The 23057-nt window shown below is 39.1% G+C and overlaps 1 protein-coding gene across 1 annotated transcript in view; it reads left to right on the top strand.

Annotated features, from left to right (window-relative positions):
• The first annotated feature begins 280 nt into the window (after window positions 1–280).
• baiap2l1b (BAR/IMD domain containing adaptor protein 2 like 1b) overlaps window positions 281–23057 on the top strand; it is a 33688-nt gene continuing 10911 nt past the window's right edge. Inside the window, exons 1-11 of the mRNA XM_030735983.1 lie at window positions 281–592; window positions 2635–2710; window positions 2994–3080; window positions 10016–10077; window positions 11488–11559; window positions 12314–12448; window positions 17452–17604; window positions 17812–17967; window positions 18893–19007; window positions 19681–19897; window positions 22295–22354. Of these exons, the coding sequence (XP_030591843.1) occupies window positions 542–592; window positions 2635–2710; window positions 2994–3080; window positions 10016–10077; window positions 11488–11559; window positions 12314–12448; window positions 17452–17604; window positions 17812–17967; window positions 18893–19007; window positions 19681–19897; window positions 22295–22354 (1184 nt within the window). The 5' untranslated portion in view covers window positions 281–541. The remainder of the gene's footprint in view (window positions 593–2634; window positions 2711–2993; window positions 3081–10015; window positions 10078–11487; window positions 11560–12313; window positions 12449–17451; window positions 17605–17811; window positions 17968–18892; window positions 19008–19680; window positions 19898–22294; window positions 22355–23057) is intronic.

The following is a 23057-nucleotide window of genomic DNA, read 5'->3' as shown; positions in this document are numbered from 1 at the left end:
CACGAAAGCTAAAAGTCTCAATGCCAATGCGTCGCTTTCAATACAGTTTAACTTACCACGTCTACAGCCCCAGTTTTCGCGCTAGTAAAAATCACCCTGGAGAGGATATTTCAGCGCGCATGTTTTATTTTGAAAGGAAGACCAACTGGAAGTTTTACTCCTGGTCGGCTTGACACCTGTCTACCTTTTTACTACCTCCCTCCACAGGTTCCCCTCCCCTTCTTTAAACTAACCACCTACAATAAGTTTGACAGCTCCGGTTTTTTTGTGTGCGCGCTCACACGCAGAGCAGCAGCAGCAGATATCTTCAGTCTCCACCACGGGAGTTACTTTTTTCGGTTTTTGTTGCTGTGCATACGTCCTACGTCTACTACTGGCTATGAGGAATTTTCTGTGTACGTAGGTTTGGTCACTGCTCCCACTTGGACCTGTTTTTTTTTTTTTGTTTTGTTTTTTTTTTGTTTGGCGTCGGTGTAGTTTTTTCCCCCCTTGACAATATAATATTTTCTTTGTCGGTCGTCGCGAGGGAACTACATTAAACATGTCGAGGAGCGCGGAGGAGGTGAACAAGCTCGCCGAAAGTACATACAAGGTAGGTGCTGCTTTGGTATGAAGGTGGGAACACAACAGGTGCCACCGCGACGGGAGGTTGAACTTTACAGGATGACTTTTACCAACCTGTTGTCTGACAGGTGTTATTTGTGGGTCTTATGGGTTTTTATTTGAGCAGTAAAGTTTATTAGGCTTTAAATAGTTTGCCTTCTTTTGGACACTAGAGCAGAATATATAAGGTGACATGTGTTACTTTATATATAATCCATTACCAACATCGTTAAAAGACAAAAAAAAAAAAAAAAGACTTAACACACTTGAGTAGCCCCTTGCTTTTTCAGGATCCCTGGCCTTAAAGTGTGTTCTTGGTTTACTCAGCATCCAAGGCTACAACGTTTAATGAGTTCAATGCAGTTTGTCAGCAGTTTTTACTTTAGTTCAGAAACTTCCCGAGAGCTTGTAACTGGCTATTAGTGAGCTGAATCACTGGTTTTGAGAGAATAACCCCACCCTGGGAGTGTCATTTCCTTTTCCCTCTTCTCCCATTAAAGTGCCGCCGTGGTTGATCAGCATCATTTAGACTGTTCTGTAGTATAGCCTATGCTGGCATCTGTGCCAACTAGTTGTCTAATTAACTTTAATTTATTAACTGAAGTGGGAGCTTTGCAAGTGAATTGGTGCCCCCCCCCCCCCCCCCCCCCCCCCCCCTGTTGGATTGTGGGGAAACCGGTCCTTTTAAAGCAATTTTAATAAATAATCAGTTGCTTTTTGAGTGCTATGATTTAATGGGGTTTCAAAGAGAACCTTAACCAATGAAAAGTAAATGTTTAACTGAATGTGAGCCGCACTCACCAAATCCCACCAGGGGTTCTGACTTAATGGCACTCTGCAGTGTGCATGCCACAAGTGGCACAGTAAAGGTGACTGTGTTCAAAGAGCTGGAGGAGGGAAAGAAGGGATGAAGCTTTCTCAAAAGCATTTAGCTCTCTGAAACAGCTCTTATCCACTGGCCTCCTCCAGGGGCTACCCCCACAGCTCATTGGTGTGGTGAAATGCAGGAAAAAGACTCCAGTTTTAATAATTTAACTGGCTGCGTGTTTTGTGTGGTAAGGTTATACAGCAAGCTCCTTGGCAGCCACCACCTCTGGCTCACTGATCTAACGGTAACGCAAGGCTCCCAAAATAGTTTGTTTAAATAATTAGTGGCAAGTTGTGTTGTTTTTGTTTGTTTTTGTAAATTAAAATGATTTGGCTGTTTACATGCTTTGTGAATTTTGACAGCAATGTGATTTTAGCACTGGCAGAACAAGTGCTTCTTTAATGCTTTTAGTAGATGGTATAAAGTAAAGGAAAAGTTACTGTCCCCACGGATATAAGAACACTAAGCCATTTCTTATGAATGCCTTTATCAGCAGGGAGCTGTTACTTACACAGTATGTCACTTGGCTGACAAAGGTCTGACTTACAAGTAGCTGATTAACACCAGAGTCACGACACATTGTTTGCCATGGGTGTCCTAAGGAGGTATACTTGTGTGTACCTAAGGCCATTTCTGTTTTATACTAATCATAGGGTGGGACATGACATCTATGAATGGAGCTCAAAAGAATTGGTAATTTTAGCTGTGGAAAGCAGTGCTGATTCCAAGACATGATTAGTTCCACTCCACAACGTTGATTAAAGAATGGTGATCATTGGAGACCCCCCACTTTCATCAGATTTGCCAGTGTGTGAAGTGTTTGGGGGGGGGGGTGTCTTCTTTTCTATTCATGCCTGTATTGTTTAATTGATGATGCATTCTCTTATTCTTACAATTATTATTTCTCTTTGTTGTCTTTGTGCTGCCCGTCTTAAGTTTCCACAGAAGCCATTTTTGGCTTCCGTGACATAATTTGTCAGACATTATCTACATGCGTGGCATGCAAGTGAATGCGTGCCTGAAGGACACAGTTACAGCTTCTGTTAAACAGTCATCAGTCTCTACTGTGACTGCATACATTTCATTCTTTCCCACATTATTTGTGTCACTCTGTCAGGTTGACAGTCACGGTGTATCCTTCTTTTTCTCTCTCAACCCCTCAGAATGTAATGGAACAGTTCAACCCAGGACTGAGGAACCTGGTCAACCTGGGCAAGAACTATGAGAAATCAGTGTCTGGTGAGCTTTTTTAATATATATATATATATATATATATATATATATATATATATATATATATATATATATATATATATATATATATATATACTAAATTATTAAAGCATTCACAGTTATAATATTAAGTTAGAGTTGGCTAAGAAATGAAAATGGCTAACTGGAAGGACTAGTTAGCCATTTTGGAGGAAAGGTCAGATATTAATATGGTTCTTATTCTGTGGTGTTTAGAAGGCATTCGGGGCTAATCTTACAAACATTAATGACCATTTTATTGTTTTCCCAGCAATGACCCTGGCAGGAAAGTTGTATTTTGATGCACTGTCTAAGATTGGGGAGAATGCTGCAGTTTCTCCTGTCTCTAGAGAATTAGGTAAGTTTCCGTGTTGCCCTGTCCTCTGGTTCTCCGCTGGGATAAACTGGGGGAAATCCTCAGACTGCGGATTATTTGTTTGTTTGTTTTTTGTTTCTCTCTCAAAAGCATTTATTCATTTATTGTTGGATTTGCGAAGTCTGTCAATTCCTCATGCTGAAAAGATAATTAAATGCTGCGCACCGAAAGTTGATAGATTGTTGTTTAATAAAGAAAATTGATGGAAAACCTCAATTTTGTTTAGCTGTCTGACTTAAATGGTGTGTGACAATGAAGCGCCACACAAAATTATTTGCAACAGCTAACATAATTTGGCACATAGATTTTGGGGAGCAATAAGAAAATGCCCCTTCTGAGCACACAGGTGGATTCAGGGTTGGTGTTGAAACAGCAGGAAGTGGTGCAAGTCAGAGGGAGAGATGGGAATTAGAATTAAATGGGTGTGTTAGGTTTATGATGTGAGGAGAGTGAGGCACGTTATAGGTGAGTAATGCAGTGCTGCTTGAGTTGACTTCCTGAAGTATCTCCTGACGCACTTCGCTCCATTACATCTCTTCTGTCTGTAGATTTATCCACAAAATGGTCAGATGTTTATCACTGGCTTCATTTTAAATACATGTGTAAGCATGTGGTAATTGTCAGGAACACAGGAACTGAATTTATTGTCAAATGGCTTCAGTGCTTTTTGCCATTTTATACATATTAGGTATGAAGTTTTATCAAAGTGAATTTAAAAGTCTTAAATTGAATTTTGCTGACCTTGCCGACAGCCTGTGGGAGCATGTCTTCGGTTTAGCAGGATTTGCTGGTTACTTTAGAGTGCATCTGACATCAGTTTGAGAAATGTAAGAAATGAATCATTAATTTATTCACAAGTCAATGAGATGACCCAGAAAACATAAGCTGAAGCAAGTTAATATGTATGACCTTCGTCTCATAAGCCAAGTAAGCACAACCTTTCCTCTACACATAGGAAACCCCATAAGAAATCAGAAGTGTGCAAAAATATCCACAAGACAATTTGTGTAATGCAATTAAAAATGATTTACAAAAAAAAGAGAGAACTTGCTATTCCCTGGTTTATTTATTTATTTTTTTAATGATGAAAGAAAGCAGGGTAATGTCTAAGCCTCTCTTTATCACTAGGATGCAAAACCCAGGGAGTGCTGTAGCTAGAACACATCAGAAGTAACACTCTGATTAATTCCAGCACAGATCTTGTGATTTATGTATTACTTTGAGTGTGATAGGCCTGGGAATACACAGTTTGTTCTTGCTCCTGTGTTTGTTCTTATCTAACTCCCCAGACTTCTGTTCCCCTGAGCGAATTTGTAGTCCAAAGATGTCTGGCATCCTAAGTCATTGTCACTAGTGTCACACTTTGATTTAACCACTGTATGCCTCTCATCTCCCCTGCTGATTAGTAGCAAAACTGCTAATTAAATTTAGCAGCACAATGGGAAGTGCCACCTGGTGTCAATTTCTTGGCACAGTTAAAGTGATACTCCACCCAAAAAATGAAACGCCCTTTGTGCTCTTGGCAAGTGCCTATAAAACTAAATAAGCATTTTAATCCTCTTTGGCCAGCTTGAATTCATGTTGGCTTTACAACATTATAATGATGGCACATTTTTATTATAAAGTAACATGGCAACAGGTCTTTCTGAAATTTAGCGCCAGCTTTGGTTTGATTATAAGGCTGGTTGAGAGTTCCAGAAATAATACTATTAATAATATTAATAAATATTTTGCATTGTTCATCTATAATGACAAACCACCCAAAATATGACTGTTATGTACAGATTGAGCTTATGTATACTGTAATTTAAGACCTTATGTGACCTTCCCACATTGTAGATACACTTTCTTGCAAACATAATCATGTTGTTTCTTATGTAAACATATTTACATGGTAGAAACACTGCTATGAATGAACAATATATTAATAAGTCAAGAACTATTATAATTGAGTTTTTAGCTCAGTTTTTAAGAAAAAAAAATGCTTGAATAAATTGTAACATGTTCTCAAATTTCCTATTTTTTCTTTATATATTTTAATGCTTCAGGTTTATAGACCGGGTGATTAAATGTGCCATAACAAAAAAAAATATCCTCACTTTAAATCAAACTGAAAATAATCTGTAGCTGCAGCTTCACAGTAATTGCCACTGATTGACTATAGGATGTGTTTGATGTGCAGGTGATGTCCTGAAATAATACTCTGTAGATTAAGGCTGATTGGGATTTTCACCCAAAAATAAATAAAATTTTTGGAACAGGGAGATTGGTTTAAACTGATCTTACATCTGAATATTATGTCCATATGAATCGACACGTTTTTGTTGGAAAGGATAGTAATCAGAGCTGTAAATCTTGGCCTGTTGTGGGAGCACAGCTTGAAATATGCTTCCTGTTATAGGAAGTGGAGAGGAAATTATGGGAGGGACACAAACAAACTGCTCATTATTTTAAGTGTCAATTAAAGTCTCTCTCTTTTTGGTGCTTTTTACCAAACTCAGTATTAACTTTGGTTGAATATTCAAAGTGAAGGCATGGATTCCCCCCCCCCTTTTTTTTTTTTTTTTTTAACTAAAAGCCAGAAATGCTTTTAGTCCTTGGGATGACCTAGACACACCATTAGCATTACGAAACGCATTTATGAAGATTGTTGTCATTATGTTCAGGCTGAATCAGACTCGCCTCTGACATGTGGATACACATACCCACTAATCCCTGTATGCGAAGCATAGTGTGATCTCATGACAGATCCGTTTATTCTGAGTCATTATGCTGGATTATGTAGAGCAGCGGGTGATTAAATACACACTGCAAACAGTCTCATTTAGTTTAATGAACCAGGCTTGAAAACCCAAATGCACTGCACTTAGAGACTGTACTACATACCTATAAATAGTCAGGATCTTCAACTTTTGTCATGAGTTGCTGTCGGGTTTCTAAGACTGTAATACAGGTATTGTTTAAGTGCTAATAATTACAGAGAGATATTCTGCAAGAAATGTGGTGTTAAACAAAGAACAAGTCTGCATAGCTTCCTGTCAAGTCTGCTCATGGCTGTATTGAAGCTGCCCTGTAAGAAACCTGAGCTCCAGTGACAGATAACCAGAAACCAGATACTCTCGCGAGGCATTAGAGCACTGCTGCACCTCATTCTCCCACCTCCTTCCCTTTATCTCTCCCTCCACTTCTGCCAGAGTTCAAATGTCAACATTTCTTTCATTCAAACGCTTCAGGTTTCTGACGTCCGGTCAAACAAAAAGCAAGAATTAACACATGAAGACCTGGATGTCAGACCTTGCTGTGTTTGCTCTTTACATCTTCTCGTTGAATTTTTGGTGGAGTGAGTCTTAATGCTAGAAACAGAAATGTATGGGGTTTTGTTTTTCCTCAGGGAATAGTGAGAAGAATCATAAAACTGCTGCCCAAAAAATTGGAACAGCAACCAACCAGTGAAGATGTCTTCATCTTGACTGTGACACATTTTGTTGTCTACAGAGAATTTAATCTCATCCAATCTTGTTCTCTTGCAGCAGAAAGGGTATTTATAGATGTTTCATGGACACAAACACACAGTGACTAGTGTTCAAATGGAATCAGGCCCACTTTACATAATCCAAGCATGTTTGCATGCTGTGTCAGGTGGCTCTCATAGATGCCAGGATTATTTTGTCCACAGTCAAAAACAGTGGAAGAACTATGGGCCTCTTTGCAGGCTTGTGGGAAAATGTAAGTGCTCAGTCTTCAGACTGTATTTCTACAAACAGAGACACTATCTACAGTATCTGACTGAGCATATGCAATTATGAAAGGCAGAACATTGGATGTCGTATAGAACGTACAGCGATTGCACCTCATCAGAGACAAAAAGGGATTTATATAAATCATTTAGTTTAAACAGTGGTGGTTGGGTTGGCTGGGTTTATCTATGTGGTTTTGTTAGGTAATGGTGGCGCATTGCTTTTAGTGTTATCCTGATAATGACACACTATTGCCCTCACACCTTGCTCAAGAGAGTGCACCTGTTGCTGAGCAACATGTTGTGTTGTCACAGACCACACAATAAACAAATGAGTATGAACTGCTGGAAAGAAACTACGACACTACAGCAGTTAGGAAATCTTTATGCAATCAGTAATGTGAAACCTTTTCTGGATTTTTGGGATACGTTTATGACTCGACTAATATGCCTGACAAATAAACCAGTCTCTCAGGTATTTGACTTAATGCCACACCTGTTGACATTTTTAAAATTGTTCTTATTGTAAAATGAGAGGACTTTAAGCTTAGGTGGACTGGACTGTCAGTCCTGGGCATTCAGCTTGGCCAGTTTTACTTGAAACCTAGCATGTCTTTTCTAAACTTTTTTTTTTTTTTTTTTTTCCTTTCTCTCATTTGCTCTCTCTTACCATATTCAGCACTCCTACATTGTCATTTTTTTTCCTCTTATACTTCTTGTAGTACCTTTTTTCTGCATCGCTATTCATGTCCTTACCACACTTTTCCTCCCACCCTCACGCTGCCTGTGCTACCCCTCAGCCTCCTTTATTCTGCTCTGTCAAAGGGCAGATTTACTGGGATGAGCCGAGTCTTTATCTGCCGAGCTGTTTGAACTGCAGCAGCCAGTCTCACCGTGAGGCAAGGTGGAGTGGGCAAGGTGTGGAAAGACGGCGCAGGGAAAGGCTGTGTTTACATACTGATGAATGTTCAGGTCAATGGGGCTGCCAGCATATTGAAAGGCTGTCAAGGATTTGTGTACACGTCAGAATGCAGTTGAAAAAAGACCACTGCACGACAACTTCAGGATTTATCTTTGAAGAAAAAAAAAAAGAGAGAAATAAAGTCCACTGTGCCAGCTCTTTTTCTATTGATCCATGTGTATGTGTGAGTGTGGGTCTGCTGCTCTGTAAAAAAATCCAGAAATACTTGATGAGCAAAGTGTTTATTCTGTGATGGCCTAGGTTGTCTGTCTGTAACACACAAACTGTTTGTGTACCCTGAAGCAGAAACCACCGTATTTATACAATGGAAAATCTGCATTTTAAAAATTTCTCAGGGTTACATCATTATCAATACTTGCATGTTAAGTAGAGCTGTATTTGTTGGCTGCAGCTGAAATCAGTATCCATGGGAAAAACCCGGTGCAGGAAAAGATGCAGCATACAGTTGCACGCTTCTAAAGATTTGTAAAATGACTTAATCTTGTCAAATCCCTGTGATGTATCCCACATCTATGCTACAAACAGAAAATATACCCAACATATGCCAAGCATTTGCTTTCATTTAAATTACTGCTGGATGGATACTAAAGATGTCTTTAAAGTCTTACAATTTGTTTGTTTTCATGAGACTGCAAACAGACTATCAATTTTCTGAACAAGTTTAGTTTATCTGTTTTGGCGTTGTTGTTTAGCCACCATTCTTTGTCATCTTCCTGTAATAAAGTGACCATCTGTGTAAACACAAGTTATTACAATAATTGGCCCAAGACAGATTTCGGCACAAACGCGTGTGCGCGCACACACAAAAGCACACATATTGTTGTTCTGTGTCTACCAGTCATCTGGAGAGGTGTTGAAAATGGTGATTATCAAAGCACTGCAGCAGCCAAACATACACCCATGCAGATTTCACTTCAGTCTGAGCAGTACTATCCAGGAGGACACAGATACAAAAACCATTTTTGCACATGAACTCCTGACAGTGTCAGAAGAATGAAGTTTGTCTGCAATTATCCTTTCTCACATCTAGCACAGCAGGAAATAGTCTATATTTTCACTGCTTGAATCACTCCTTTTGGTTTAAGCGAGCTGGGACCTGCCTGGGTAGACCAGTCACATGAGCATAAGACAGGTGCAAAATTTGTCATAGTGAGCTGGCAGGTTAAAGACCACACGCACCTACAATGGATAATATCTAGAAAACTTCAAACCTGAATATATGTGTGTAAACGGCTAAGCAGACTCAAGTCTGTAGAGTTACTGCTATCAGTTTTGCATAATGCTTGGCTTTGGTTATTAAGTAGTTGTATTTGAATGCTGAGAAGTTGAAGGGAAATCAGTTTTCAGTGGACCTGCTAATACCTTGCCTATTTACTTGAAACCACTTATGTATTCAGTGTATTTTAAGTTATTTAGTGACTTGGTTTGAAAAGTAATTAAAAGTAGGAAATAAGATCTAAAAATGTCAAAGTAGTACAACATTTATCTGTGGAATGTAGTGAAGCACCACTTTTTTCTTAAGTTATAAAGTAACTTAAAATAAAAATACTTAATAGAGTACTTGATTAAATGTACTTGAACAATTTCCAGTTCTTGGATGTGTATTTTGCAGCTTTAGTTTCTTATGTGTGTGAGGTTTTTTGTTGTTGTTGTAGTTCTTAAAAAACAAAAACAACAACAACATCAGTAACCTTTAACTCATTCATACTGTGCTGCGTACTATAGCAGGGAGAGTATGCAGCATTCGGACATTAATTTACAATTTTCCATGTAGTTATCATGCTCCTTAATCTTGATTTGATTGGTTTTATGAACACAATGCAAAGAGGGAAGGTTATGATTTATGGCAGCCTGCCATCTGAGCTCTTTTTGATTGTTTAAGCAGCAGGTGGTCCCATTTGGTCCAGGCTCATATAGATTTTGCTTTCATGCCAGTGAAGGAAATGCTAAATCACATCTGGTGACATTTTTTTGCCAAAAATTTTCACTGCAAGTACACTCAGGCTTATAGGACATAGTCTATGCTGTGCATTGTGATTATCATTGTGCACTGTTGCAAAATATATTTACATAAGTTTTTTTTTTTTTTTCTGTACAGCCAAGACGAACAAGACTACACAACTGGATATCTCTGTCCTCCGACATTAACCTGTATATCTATCTTCCCCCTCCCATGTTTTGTTTTTTTCCATCTGGCAGGTGTAGTACTGACAGAAATCTCAGAGGTCCACAGGAAGGTTCATCTTGAACTGGAGGAAAATGTGAGTCCTGAATATGTGTTTGCAGTTGCATATTTTTTGTTATCTAATTATTCTCTAGTTGCATTGCCTCTCCCATAAGCATGTTTGTTTCGCTCTCTGAACCTATTGCTCAGACCAAGCAGCAATTCACAAACCAGCATTAAGTGGTAGACACAGTCTCCAAGCACTTCTCTCTGTCCGTCTGCTACTGTTGATAGACACCACCTCACCTGCCTGCCCACCTACAACAACTGGACTAACATCATGGGCAAGAAAAATATAAAGTGTTTGATACAGAAGGAAAACAGTTGTTTTGGATTGTAGGAGCACCTGTGGCTTTATCTCCTTGCTGAGAACAAGCAGGTCCTAACATGTTCTGGGAGAGTACCAGCTGGAGCTATTACAGTGTGGTTAATTAAGTACAGGCACTGTGTAAGCTCATAGCACACTAATGCCACAAAAGGGTTGCAAATAAAGACTACTTTGACTCTTTTCTTGTAGTATTTTTTAAATATTTAAACTGTAAAAGTTGCAAATTTTCAGTTCAGCTTATTGTGATATGGGGTAGAAAAGATGCCTTCACATTAAAAGAGCAGAAATTGTTTTACTCTGTCTTCTTTTTTTGTTCATCCTGTAATTGATATAGTGTTTCTCAACAACATCACTATACTTTGATGGTGAAATTTAGATTAAGAGCTTTAAAAATATCTCAGCCGATCGACTATAAGATAATTTTTATTAAACGTTGCACAGGTTTTGTGCTTGGGCAAATAAATAATGCTAGTGTTTGAAAATAAACCAGTAAAGATGAACTTGGTGCAGAAAAGTTGGGAGGCACTCCTCTGAGACATTGTTGCTAACAGCATCAGTGGGTGGGTTCAGTTGTTAATGGACTCGAGTTCATGAGTCACAGCATTAATTCAGGTCAGAGAGTCAGAGTCACTGAAAGCTGAGAAGCTTTCAGTGACTCTGATGACTATGTATTATGTATACTACACAGTCTCTGTGGTCATCTATATGTTTTCAGTGATGGGGTCTTCTGCATCATTGATCTGCTGCATGTGGATGCAGACACTGCATCACAACAAGGCTGCGATTAGGGGAGTGCTTTGACTCTCTCACACTAATGAGAGAGAGAGCTGGAGAGAAAGTGAGAGGAGACTGTGGGCATTCCCACGCTTTGTATCTGACTCATTCATAAGCGCAACCTTGGACTTGGCTCTCACCCCCGCACCAATGCACTTTAAATGCTTGGTCTTGTTTTTCTCTTTGAGACTTATAGCATTTTTTTTCCTTGTTTGTTGCTGACTGTAAAGCTGACAAACTGCAGCCCTCCATCCTCCCATCAAGTTTATAATAACCAGTGTGTCTTCCTATCCTCTCTTCCCTCTTGTCCATCCTCCTCCTCGTCCTCCTCCTCTTCACCTGAAGTTTAAGAGGTTCCACAGAGAAATAATAGCTGAGCTGGAGAGAAAGACTGACATGGATGTCAAATACATGACAGTGAGTAGTGTGTGTGTGTGTGTGTGACTTTCTGTGTTACATTTTGCATTTTTATTCAGTGACAACATTAAGTGAAAGAGAAGTAAAAAGAAAATGCAGAGTAAAAGCATGTTTTTTTTTTTTTGATACAGCATCAGTAGGTAAAGAGGATGTAGATGGTTTGTAAATTGTGGTGACTCAAAAATATGAAAAACAGTCCTTTTTATGCATTTACATGAACCATAATCTCTTCTTGTGCAGCACTTTAGGACTTTGATTTTCTGTGACAGAAGTCACTGTATTCAGTGTATGTCCTTTTGAGAATTATCAACAGCATAACACACAGAACAAAGTGTGTTTCTGCAGTACTGCAAGTCAGCGTTTGAAAAAACACTGTTTTATACTTGCAGTCTATAAATGGATCTACATGGCTGTGTAGAGGTAGCTGATGGGCAGATGAGACCAACACATCATCACAGGTGTTTTAGTAAAATGGATTAAATTTCAATTCAGCTCACATAGTTTACTTCATAGTGTGAAATATGAGTTTGTGCTGGAATAATTTTTTTTTTTTTTTTTTTGTATCCAGCATATACTGCAAACTGAGGTGTGGATATATTTTGGTAGTTTTCACCACTTTATTTAAATTTCAAACGATTCAGGCAATTATTCTTAAGGTTCACATTCCCTCCTTATTTCTGCTACCCGACATGATTCTGACAAATCTCATCAGGTTGGTGCTGCAGCATTCACATGAATCATTCTTCTGATCCAGGCCACATTTAAAAGATACCAGATGGAGCACAAGATGAAGCAAGATTCTCTGGAGAAGTCCCAGGCAGACCTGAAGAAGCTGAGGAGAAAGAGCCAAGGCAAGAATGCAAACAAGTACGAGAACAAGGAAAGCGAGGTGAGACGAACATAAAAACTCCTACAGACATGACGCATCGTGCACACATGCTCTTTGTTTGACACATGCGGGTGTGTTTATAAGTGGATCTACAAAATGACATTCATTCACAAACCTTGACACCTGAAACGTACAGTCAGTGTAGCAGTAGTTGGTGACGCTGTGTGTGAGGTGTCTGGTGTGTGCAGTCATGCAGGAGCTCCTTGTTGGTTGTTGGCTTCTTTTATCTTCTCCAAGAATACACCCGCATAAGGTCCTCTCCCACCATCTTGTTCTACCCGCATGTCCACTTATACAAGTTGCCAAATGTGCACAGACAAGAAGGCAAACAAGCACCTAGTTTTCAGTTTTTAGAAATATATGCACAGGCATAGATTTAACTGCCATTTGATTGTGAAATGTTAAAGTTAACTGTGACCCTCGTAGAGAAGGTGAGGTATTAAGCTTAATTGTCCATACAATACAATACATTAAGCTGCCTTTCTAGTTTTCTCTATGCACAAGTTTCCTTGGCAAAGTTGCACATTTTATTATATTTTGGATTTATTGTACTTTTTAAGGTTCCCTCTCTATATATTTAAAATTTCATGAGGTCCAAAAGCATTAACAAACCTAGTTACCCTGCCCCCGGAGGGGGGAGCATGGTATTGTTTTTGGTGTGTTTGTCAGGTACCAGAAATACTGAAAAATCCCTATTTTTACCTTTTGAAAAATTAAAAAAAAAATAAATAAATTATCTCCTTCAAAACCAGGTTCATCTGATATTCAGTACACAGTTGTGGAGGGTCAAGAACTAGTGCCAAACCAAATGCCATCTGGATCCAATCCACAATTCTGGATTTGTAGGCTACTTGAATTTAAACATGGGAAACTCTATTTAATGTATATTTTTGGCCATATCTCAGCTGAAAAAAGGCACAACATCCTCATTTGTTGCAGTAAGAAGCATATCACTATTGTCCATTTACATGTAATGTTTAATCAGGATGTGATCCAGAACTTTTGACTCTATCAATCTGATCACTCTATTCCCCTATTACCACCCACCCTACAAATCGCATATTTTCTCATTATAAGAGATAAAGCTTTCACAAAAAATTAAAGAGACCATAAAATGAAAGTTATTTTAGTTCTTTTTAAACCTTAGAAGGTTATGGGCACAGACAATAGGACTTACCTTGGTGATTCAATGCTTGGAGAGTGATATGTTTGTGAGATGGACAACGTTCAAATCAGCTGAAACGTCTGCCAGGGGACACCACTTGTTCCTTTGTCTTTTTAAATTATGGCCATTGCTCTGTTGGTAGTGCGTGTCATCCATAGTCTGTTATGAAAGTTTCTCCGATTGTGTCACAGTTACCACAGGTTGCTTACGTCACTGATCCGATTAATCACTGTGGAAAACTAAGTCATTATAACAGGTTAAAGTTGTTATTACATGGTGTAACCACACCCTGGCAGTGACGCAACGAAGTGGAAAGTGCAAATGAGTTAAACCTCAAAAGTTACCTCGACCTGTGAGCATGGCAGCTTAAAGTCTTGCATAACCTGCCTACCATTGATCCTGTCAGGCAGCCTATTCGCCTAGGTCTGCATGTTTATGCACTTGTTTTTGAGCATATTTAAGGGTTTTTGTGTTTTGTCAACAAGGTCTACCCAAAGCTGGTAGAAGGATCGGCTCAACTACATAGTTAAAGCAAGAGAGAGAGAGAAAGAGACCCGAAAAGGAGTTTCACACTTTAATAGAGGAGTGCACTACCATAAATACTTGATTTTATTTTCAGCTTTAGCTTCTGCCTCTGCCTACACTTGATTTGTCATTGCCCAGAATTATTTACTTCATTATAAAAAAAGAGAAGCAAAAACAAGTTTTATATTATTTTTACAAGATATATGAGCTTGAATTCCACAGTTGCCTCTTTTAATGAAAGCATGCAGAGAACGAGAATAGAAGTGATTAATTGATTCCCTGTTTTACTAAATCCTCAAACATTAATGGTAAAAATTATACATATGAAGATTTGCATTTGATGTTTTTCCTGTGTCAGATATCGTAAACTGAATAACCTTGGGGCTGGGATTTTTAGTCTAAACACATTTGATAAAGTCACAGAGCTCCGTGAAGTTGCGAAGGACGTTCATTTACATTTCTATTACATTTTAAGTGAGTTAGTTACAGCCCTGCATTTTTGCTTTTACCATGAAGTGTCAGAGCAAGTTAAATTGTCTAAGAAATTACAGCTCGCTGTAGAACCAAGCTTCTAATGAACACAGTTGTAAAAATATGATGAACTCTTGCCCTGTAGCTTTATAGAAAGTTTAGACGTGCTTCCTCTTCTCTCCAATATTCTTGTCACTTCATTCTTTTGTTTTCTCATTCCTTTGTCTCTCTCTCACTCTACCATCCTCTAGTTCCTCTTTCCTTTTCACCTTTCTCCTCCCTCATCTTCCCACTAGGCCACAAGTCTTGCGCTTACTTATCTGATTTAAAGCCAGGTATGAGGATTTAGAGACCCAACAGACACCAAGATGGGCTGCTAAGCAGACAGTGTGTCAGGACTTGGAGACAGGAGCTTACAGCAATAGATGATTCACCAGACACCAAAGACTCTTCAAAGCCAGGGAAGGATCTGACAGAAGACTGAGATAGAATTAAAAAAATAAATAAATAAGCCAGGAGTGCTGTCACAACTGTCAAACAACTAATTAAGACTCTCCCCATAAAGTTAGTGCACGGGTTACTCTCTGTACACAAGGTTAGATTGAAATTTGTATCAAAGACTCTTAGAGCAGAAAGTCAGATTTATCTGTTGAAGTGTGTCTTTTTTTTTTTTTTTGCTTATCTCTCTGTTGCCATCCTCTGCACTCTTACCTCCCTCACCTTACCTGTAATTCTCAGAATAAACATAGGTTGTCCATAGCAACAGGGTGACTTTGTTGTTGACAGATGTAAAGTGATTAAGAGGGTGTGTGTATGTATGTGTGTCGAAACAGGATTTCACACTCCCCCTGTTTGTTTTCCCTCATCCACTTGTTCATAGAAATTCTGCCACCCACTTCCACAGTTATGGAACAATGTTCATTCTTTGTCGTTCTCTCTTCCTCTGTGCATCCCTTTATTCCATTCAGGTCAGATTGTCTTTTTTTTTGGTATGAAATTCAACAGTAATTTAGCAAAAACAGAGAATGCATTGTTAAAGTTTTAAGGGCAGTAGTGGAGTTATTAATACTCCAATTCATGTAACTGAATTTAGTGTTGCTGCTTTTTGTGGTGGTAATCAGTTTGTTGGCAACAGTGTTATGGGTCAAGCAGCTTGTGCAGCACCCTCCGTTTCCTCACCTAGCAAATGCTGTGCAGGTCAGATCTGTGCATTGATATGCATGACCCGTGCATGTTGAAAAACTGCAACGTAGAGGACACTGTTAGGTCGTCATTCTTATAGTTTGGAAGAAAATGAAGCTCACACAACATCTTTTTCTCACTCCACATACCTGTAAAAATGTTATTCTGTTTTTACTGCAGATTAGTCATTTGTATAATAATCTATGTATACAGGTGGTTTTTGTCAGTTAATGCATTTGTTTCTGTGATCTGCCTTGTAACCATTTCTTTGCTCAAACTTGACACTGGTGGTTCCAGATATAAAAACTTAAAAGCTCGTACAGCTGCAGTAATATATAGGCAAAGAGAAATGATGAGTGAATGACTTCTGTAACACAAACAAGAGTTTTATTTCTGCAAAGTTATTTGTGTAGGTGTGTATATTTGCTTTAGAAATTTGCATCATTATTGAAATATAGCCTCAAAGGTATACCTGTTATCAGGGCGTGGTTTCATTGGATGAAATCAACAGATCTAGATAAAGTTGTGCAGGACATGAAAGCATTAAACAAACAGGCAAGTTTTATTTTGTCAGGCAGACGGGCGACTTTGTTTAGACAATGATGTCACCAATGATGTCATGATGTTGAGACTTGTCACTAAATCACACAGGTGTCCACAGATCAATGGTCATTTTTTTGTTTGTTTTTGTTTTGCCTATTAACTGAAGTCTTGCCTCTTGTTTCTTGATGGACTAGATAAATATAATAAGGAATATTTTTTGTTATAAGTTAATAGTTTTCTGCATTTTAACATACTAATATGGTGCTACTAAATATTGACCACTTTTCCATGTACAGTGTTTTTAGGGATAGGTGGGATGAGAAGTGCACTTGACCCAGCACAGATTTGTGGTAAATAAAACCCTCAGCCATTTAAGGATTTGTCAAACAAGGACAGAGAAATAAACGTTGAATAGAGAGGGTGTGTGCGATGCATTAACAGCCGTTAGAGGTGTGACACTTCCAGTCAGTTGGATAAGAAATGGCTCTAAGCTTTTACCAAAATAAAAAATCAAGGAGCACAAAGATGATGGTAAAAAGAAGCTGTTTCAGTCAAATTGCTGTTTTGAATTTCATTATATTTCATTAATATTTGCATTTACTAAAGTAGTGAAAGTGAAACTGAAAGATCAGTTCATGTGTATGTATTCCACATACACATGGCCACATTAAATCACTGCAGTAGCTTTCTGGCCTTTTTATAATCCCAGGCTGTTGGTGTAGATAAGACAGCCCCCCCTACTGTTCTGCCCTTTCAGTGAACATCAAATACAGCACAGTTTGTCAATAAAATAAGCTGTAAGCTAATAATACTTGTTCCTCTGCACAACAGAGATTAGAATATTGACAAAGGAGCCCTTCACTTTTTATACATTTTGCCCTTGTTGGGGTTTTTTGTGACTCGACAATGAAAGGGTCTAGATGGCTGTAAACCATGTGCAAGGCAAGATAACTGTGATCTATTCAAGGTGGTTGTTTGGAAGGCACAGCACAACTCAGACCTGTTGAATCTGCTCTGTTCAAAGCTTATATTGTCTGTGCATAGATGTGCATTTGTATGCAGAACAATTAGGATGTTGCCCATGGTTTTTAATGTACATGTGCATGCATGTTTGCAGTGTTTGGAATCATTGACAAGCAGACAGATGGACATGCAGTTGTTCATTGCTGATGGCTGTAAGGAGGCTCTGCTGGAGGAGAAGAGACGATTCTGCTTCCTTGTGGATAAACACTGCATGTTGTCCTATCAGTTTTCTTCCTTCCATGATAAGGTAGGGTAACTCCTGCTCTCATTGGGTTTGAATAAGTCAAACTGGAGTTATATTATAAGGTTCAGTCAGAAGAATTTATTCCAAAACCCACAATCTCGAGAGCCACAATGTATCATGTTACCATAGTGATGAAAACGTTTCCCTGCATCTACTGATTACTCATGTTTTCTTTTAATATCTTTTCTTATTTCCATGACTGCTGGATAGGCCAGAGACATACTGTCGGAAAAGCTGAGCAGCTGGCAGGACCAGTGCAAAGATGCCACCAGCATGCCCGAGAGTGTTTTGTCAATGATTGAAGGACTGCGCCAGCCAGTTTCCATCACACCACTGCCCTCTCCATCCCCGTCACGACACAGCGTGGTATGATCGAAGGGGCAAAGTGACAAAGACATGTCCTTGTGTTAGATATGCTGCTGTGTTTCATACTGTAGTACATTTTATCTTGTTATGTACATGCAGGAGTAGAGAAAATATCATCACTAACAGTGCCTCCTAGACTTCAGAGTGCCTCGCTTTATAGGTCTGCTTATCAGTCTGCTTATCAGTCATATTTAAACATTTAAATACGAGCTTATTGTTTAGTTGTTTAGTGTTTTCCCGGGGGGGTGCGTACGTACAGGATCAAAACTTTAAAACCAAAAAGAAATTTTTAAAAAATTACAAAACTTTGGGCTTCATGGATAAGTGTCACTTAATCCATAAAGTCCCAGCAGAAAAAGTCATTCTTAGCCATTACTAAATTACTAAATCAGGGAGCAAATAAAAGCCTAAAAACAAGAGAGACAACAGAGACACTGATTTTATTGAGCTTATTCTAACATTCTTACCTTCAAATCGTTATGTGGCCAAATCTGCCATGCTTGGTGACTGGGCCCTTAGAGTCTCGGTTGTTTTGATGTGAAGGTCACCTAATGTACAAAGACAACTATTCTGAAATATAATATAATAATAATAATAATGATATTTATGTTTCTTCACCTCTGTTCAAACTATAAGGGCACTCATGCTGTTTTGCAGTTTTAAAGAAAATTATGTAGAATTCATGAAAGCTTGGCAGTTTTTGCGTTATCTTGATTAAAAAAAAAAAAAAAGAAGCAAAACAATAAGAACAGACAAATAGCTTTGGGCACATTCCTTGGCTTTTGCCTTGGTGGAGGAGTTCTCTGCATCTTCCTATGAATGGCTTTTGCTGCTGCTATCACTATTGTTATGTTTTAAATACCATACTAGTTTCACATCTACGGCTGCCATATTGCTAATGTTCTCGTTCATTGTATTGTGGCAGAACATGTCTAATCACCCGGCTCCACTTCAGAGAGCTCCGACCAGCCCTCTGGCTAGTATGTTCAACCAGGGCAACAACACTCCCAGTGTAACCACTTCTTCAAGCCACAGCACAGGTATGGAGGCATTTAATATGACAATTGTTTTCATTTAGCACTTTCCTCTGTGCTGCTGTGGCCTCAAGATTGTGCTTTTTCAAACAGATGGTTCTTGCAAGAACCATCTGTTTGTTCCTGAAAAGTGTGTCTCCTTTATGCTGCCTGGAACAATGACATTTGTTTCTCTCCGTGACAAAAATTCTCCATGATGACTTGCATGAAATAAATGTGGATGTCTCTGTCGGTTGCCCCAGCACTGAATTATCTCAACAACCACTGGATAATTCAACATGACTTTTTGTGCATGGTTCCCAGAGAAACAATCCTGCAGACTTTGCCAGCCCTTTTATTTCTCCTAAATTATGACCATGAGGTTGACATTTGTTGTTCAGAGTAAAATATGTTAACAGCTATCTGGATGATACAATCTGCTAGAGTCATTTGGTGTCAGCACTTGGATCCAGTTACTTTTTATCCTTCAGATCAAGCTTTAGGTTTATCTTGTACATTAGTTTATGGCTAAATCTTGCAGCTTTAATAATATTGTCATTAGTTTCAGCTGCACTTTTTGTTGAGTGCTATGTAGCAGATGTCAGTAACCATAGCAGCTACTGTGACCATGTTAACATGGCTTTATTTTCTTAACATTGTAATTTGTTTGTCATTGTTAACTTCCTTCCTCCCTACTAAGACCACGGGAACGGTGAGGACAGCAATCTTGCCAGGTCTGTGTCTGTCGCCACAGGGCTCAACAATATGGTGAAGAGACCACGTGTGCGCACAATCTTTCCCCATACTGCGGGCAACAATAGCACACTGCTCAGCTTTGATGAGGGAGATGTTGTTATCCTGCTCATCCCTGACGAGAGAGACGGGTGGATGTATGGTGAAATGGAGAAGACTGGAAAGTGAGTCTAACTACATGTGATGAATTTGTACAGAACAGAGAGTGATATGAAAAACTATAATCACACATATGGAGGAAGATTTGTGCACACACTATACTGTACCTAGGGACATTATTTGATTTGATACAGAAGTGATACAATCACTGTCAAGATACAATTCAGCTGGCTTTAAATTTCTTTAAAGCATAACAAGAACTCTTTCCTTTATTATCGTCACCACCTGCTTCCTCCTGATTTGTCAAAAATTCATGCCATATTCCTGTGTCCTCCTAAGAGTCAGGTGATTAATAGGAGGTGGAATTCACTGGCTTAACTGGCCAGATGGTCCCTCGCCTGATTGTTAGGCTGACCATGTATGAGCACACGCAGCTCCAGGCATGTCAAGTGCTGCCTGGGCTGGAACAGTCACTGATAAGGAAATCAAAGTAAAATATGGCCTGAGGGTGGGATGTACGATAGTAGACTGGAGTGAGGTAGAGGGAGAAGTTCAGAGTACCACCTGCTCCCCCACACAGATAGGCGCCAACCAAGCCCACTCTCCCCAGGTCTCTTATGTCTGACTTTTTAGACAAGGATTTGATCTGATGCCCTTGGAAGTGTGTTTTTGAATTTTAATCATTCATCAGGTTTGATCTTTATTGCTATCAAGGGAAATTACATGGCAAATATACCCAAAAATATTGATCAAGGGCATAAAAGAATCATTTCTGAGCTGCTTTCAAAAGTGAGGCTGCCACAAAGTAAAACTTTGGTCTTGATGCCTGCAGGTGGGGCAAGCTGAAGCGCCTAAAGGCTTAAAAAGTGTATATCATCATGTTTATCAGAGCACAGCATCAGACAAGATGAGCTTCATGTACCACGGGAGGTTTTGGCTTTGATGCTTTTTTGGGTCTCTCACTAGGTTTCTGCCTTTGTCTCATATCAGCTTTGATACTGTATTCCAGCAGCTCACCAGGACTGTTTCAGATACAGACTCTATTGATGGACTGAGAAATTGAATTCCAACAGGATAGTGCGAAATTTAATTCCAGTGTGTGAAAAATGCACTGGTAATCGAGCAGCATTTGTCAAAAAATGACAGCTGGCTTCTGTATATGCATTTTATTGCCATGATTCCTAAATAAATTGAGTCCACTGTCTTATTAGCCAGTCACAGTCATTAGAGTTGTACTTTCCTTTCCAGGAACAGCCAGTAGGGGAAAGTGTACACTCTTGGCAGTCAGTACTTGTAAGCTGTCCTTGAGCAGTGTTTTTGTTAAAGCCAAGTAGTCTCAGTTGCCAGCAGTAACAGCTGTGCTTCAGACAAGCACAAGTTCTCAGTGTAAACCATTCCTTAAATAAACAAAAACGGTTATTCAGTGTAACTGGGTGAGGTGTGTTTCCAGAGGTCTCGAGTCTTTTTTTTTTTTTTTTTTTTTTTTAATTGCAGGTGCACTCAGGAAATGCCAATTCTTCAAGTGAGTGCAAATGTTTACATTCATCCACACTTAGGGAGTGGTAGATGGACTGATTAGGAGGAATCTTATAGCACAGTAGAACAATGATAGGGAGTCCTTGGTCTGGACTTGTGATGAGGACAAGCTGTTACTCTTAAAAAAAAAAATAATAATAATAATAATTTCCAGATATTTCAGAACTGAAATAATCCTTTATTTTATTTTTTATTTTATTTTATTAAGGTGAGAAATTTTTAGCATAGTATTTAGACCTTAATTTAATGATGATGAATTTACCGGTCTTACAATTTTTTTTTTTTTTTTTTTTTTTTGAGTCAGGTTTATTGAGACGTATGTGTGAGAGGGTGCACAAACAAACTGTTGCTTACTGAGACCACAGAAACCTCACAGGTCTCTGAAATCTGCCTGAGTCGTGACTCATTTATTGAATTAGTGAAAAGATCAGATTCTTTCAAAAGCAACCTCTATGCTGCAGCTCAGCAAGCTCAATATAAGTCCTTGTCTACAAGATCTTTTCTTCATTCAAGTCATTGGTTTCCTTTGATGAAAAATGACCCGTCTCAGACCGACAACTTTGCTGTCAAAGATGAAATCTGCCAAAATTAAGGGAAACTGCAATTGAAGTTGTGCCCTTTAATGCTTTCCCTCTTTAGAAGCAATATCAGAAGTCTTTTAGGTGACAAATTCAACCTTTTTGCTGGCATAGTCACCTCAGGCATGCATTCAACCTGTGTGTACAACAGGGAAGGCAACTGCAGTGGATCCTTCTCCTCTATCTGGTCTCTGTATCTTCTCGATAAGAGATGGAGAGAGCCACTGAAGAGAGGGCAGTGCAGCCAGGCTCTTCACCAATCACTTAGTCCTTCAGCTGTGCAATGAGAGCTGATAAGGAACACTGATGCAGTCCTGTCTAAATTGCCACCTTTGTCTCTGTGTTTAGGAGAGGCTGGTTCCCTTCATCTTACTGCCGCACTGTCACAGAGACACTCGTGAACAACAGGTAAGGAGACTCTGCCCTTCCTTTTTTTTTTTTTTTTTAAATAAAGCGTGTCTTGTCTGGCAGCTTTTGCAATCAGAATTATGATCTGAATGCACTGTTGTGCCAAACAAATTTGCTTTTCCAAGATGAGCTCTATAAATTCTCTAAAGGCTCCTCTTGTTAGTGTTTTTTTTTTTTTTTTTAAATTTCATTTCTATCATTGTTCACATAAGTATATGTGTATTATGTGCCATAGCTGACAGGCAGGTTAAAAAAGCAAGAAAGAAAAAAGAAAAAGTTGGAGAAAATAGGAAAAAGATGAGAGTAGACCACAAGTAGAAAAACACAATGGTTCACCAACTGCTGCACCTGTAAAATAAAAGAAGAAAAAAACATACAAAAAACCAACAGCACCTAGAAAAAATACCCATATATATGAAGAAACAGCTTTGTGTGTGTATGCGCGTATGCATGAGTGAGTAAGAGTGTGAATGTCTGTGTCTTTGTCACGAAATGTACTTAATAATGAGGGTGGGAAGCTGCAACAACGCCCCTTGAAGCCAGAGGCAGATGGAGAAAGACCCAGGACACCCGGGCAGTCCACAGCCAGACAGCTTCATGCCCACCCCAGCAGAAGGAAGAGGGAGGCCCAGACAGACCCCATAGCCGAAGGGCAAGAGAACCAGAGGCCACAAAGACACACACCCATCCACATCAGTCCATC

The sequence above is a fragment of the Archocentrus centrarchus genome, chromosome 8 (assembly GCF_007364275.1).
Source record: "Archocentrus centrarchus isolate MPI-CPG fArcCen1 chromosome 8, fArcCen1, whole genome shotgun sequence".
In the NCBI taxonomy this organism is placed as follows: domain Eukaryota; kingdom Metazoa; phylum Chordata; class Actinopteri; order Cichliformes; family Cichlidae; genus Archocentrus; species Archocentrus centrarchus.
The sequence above is the reverse complement of the archived record's forward strand: the minus strand, read 5'-3'. Positions and strand labels throughout refer to the sequence as shown.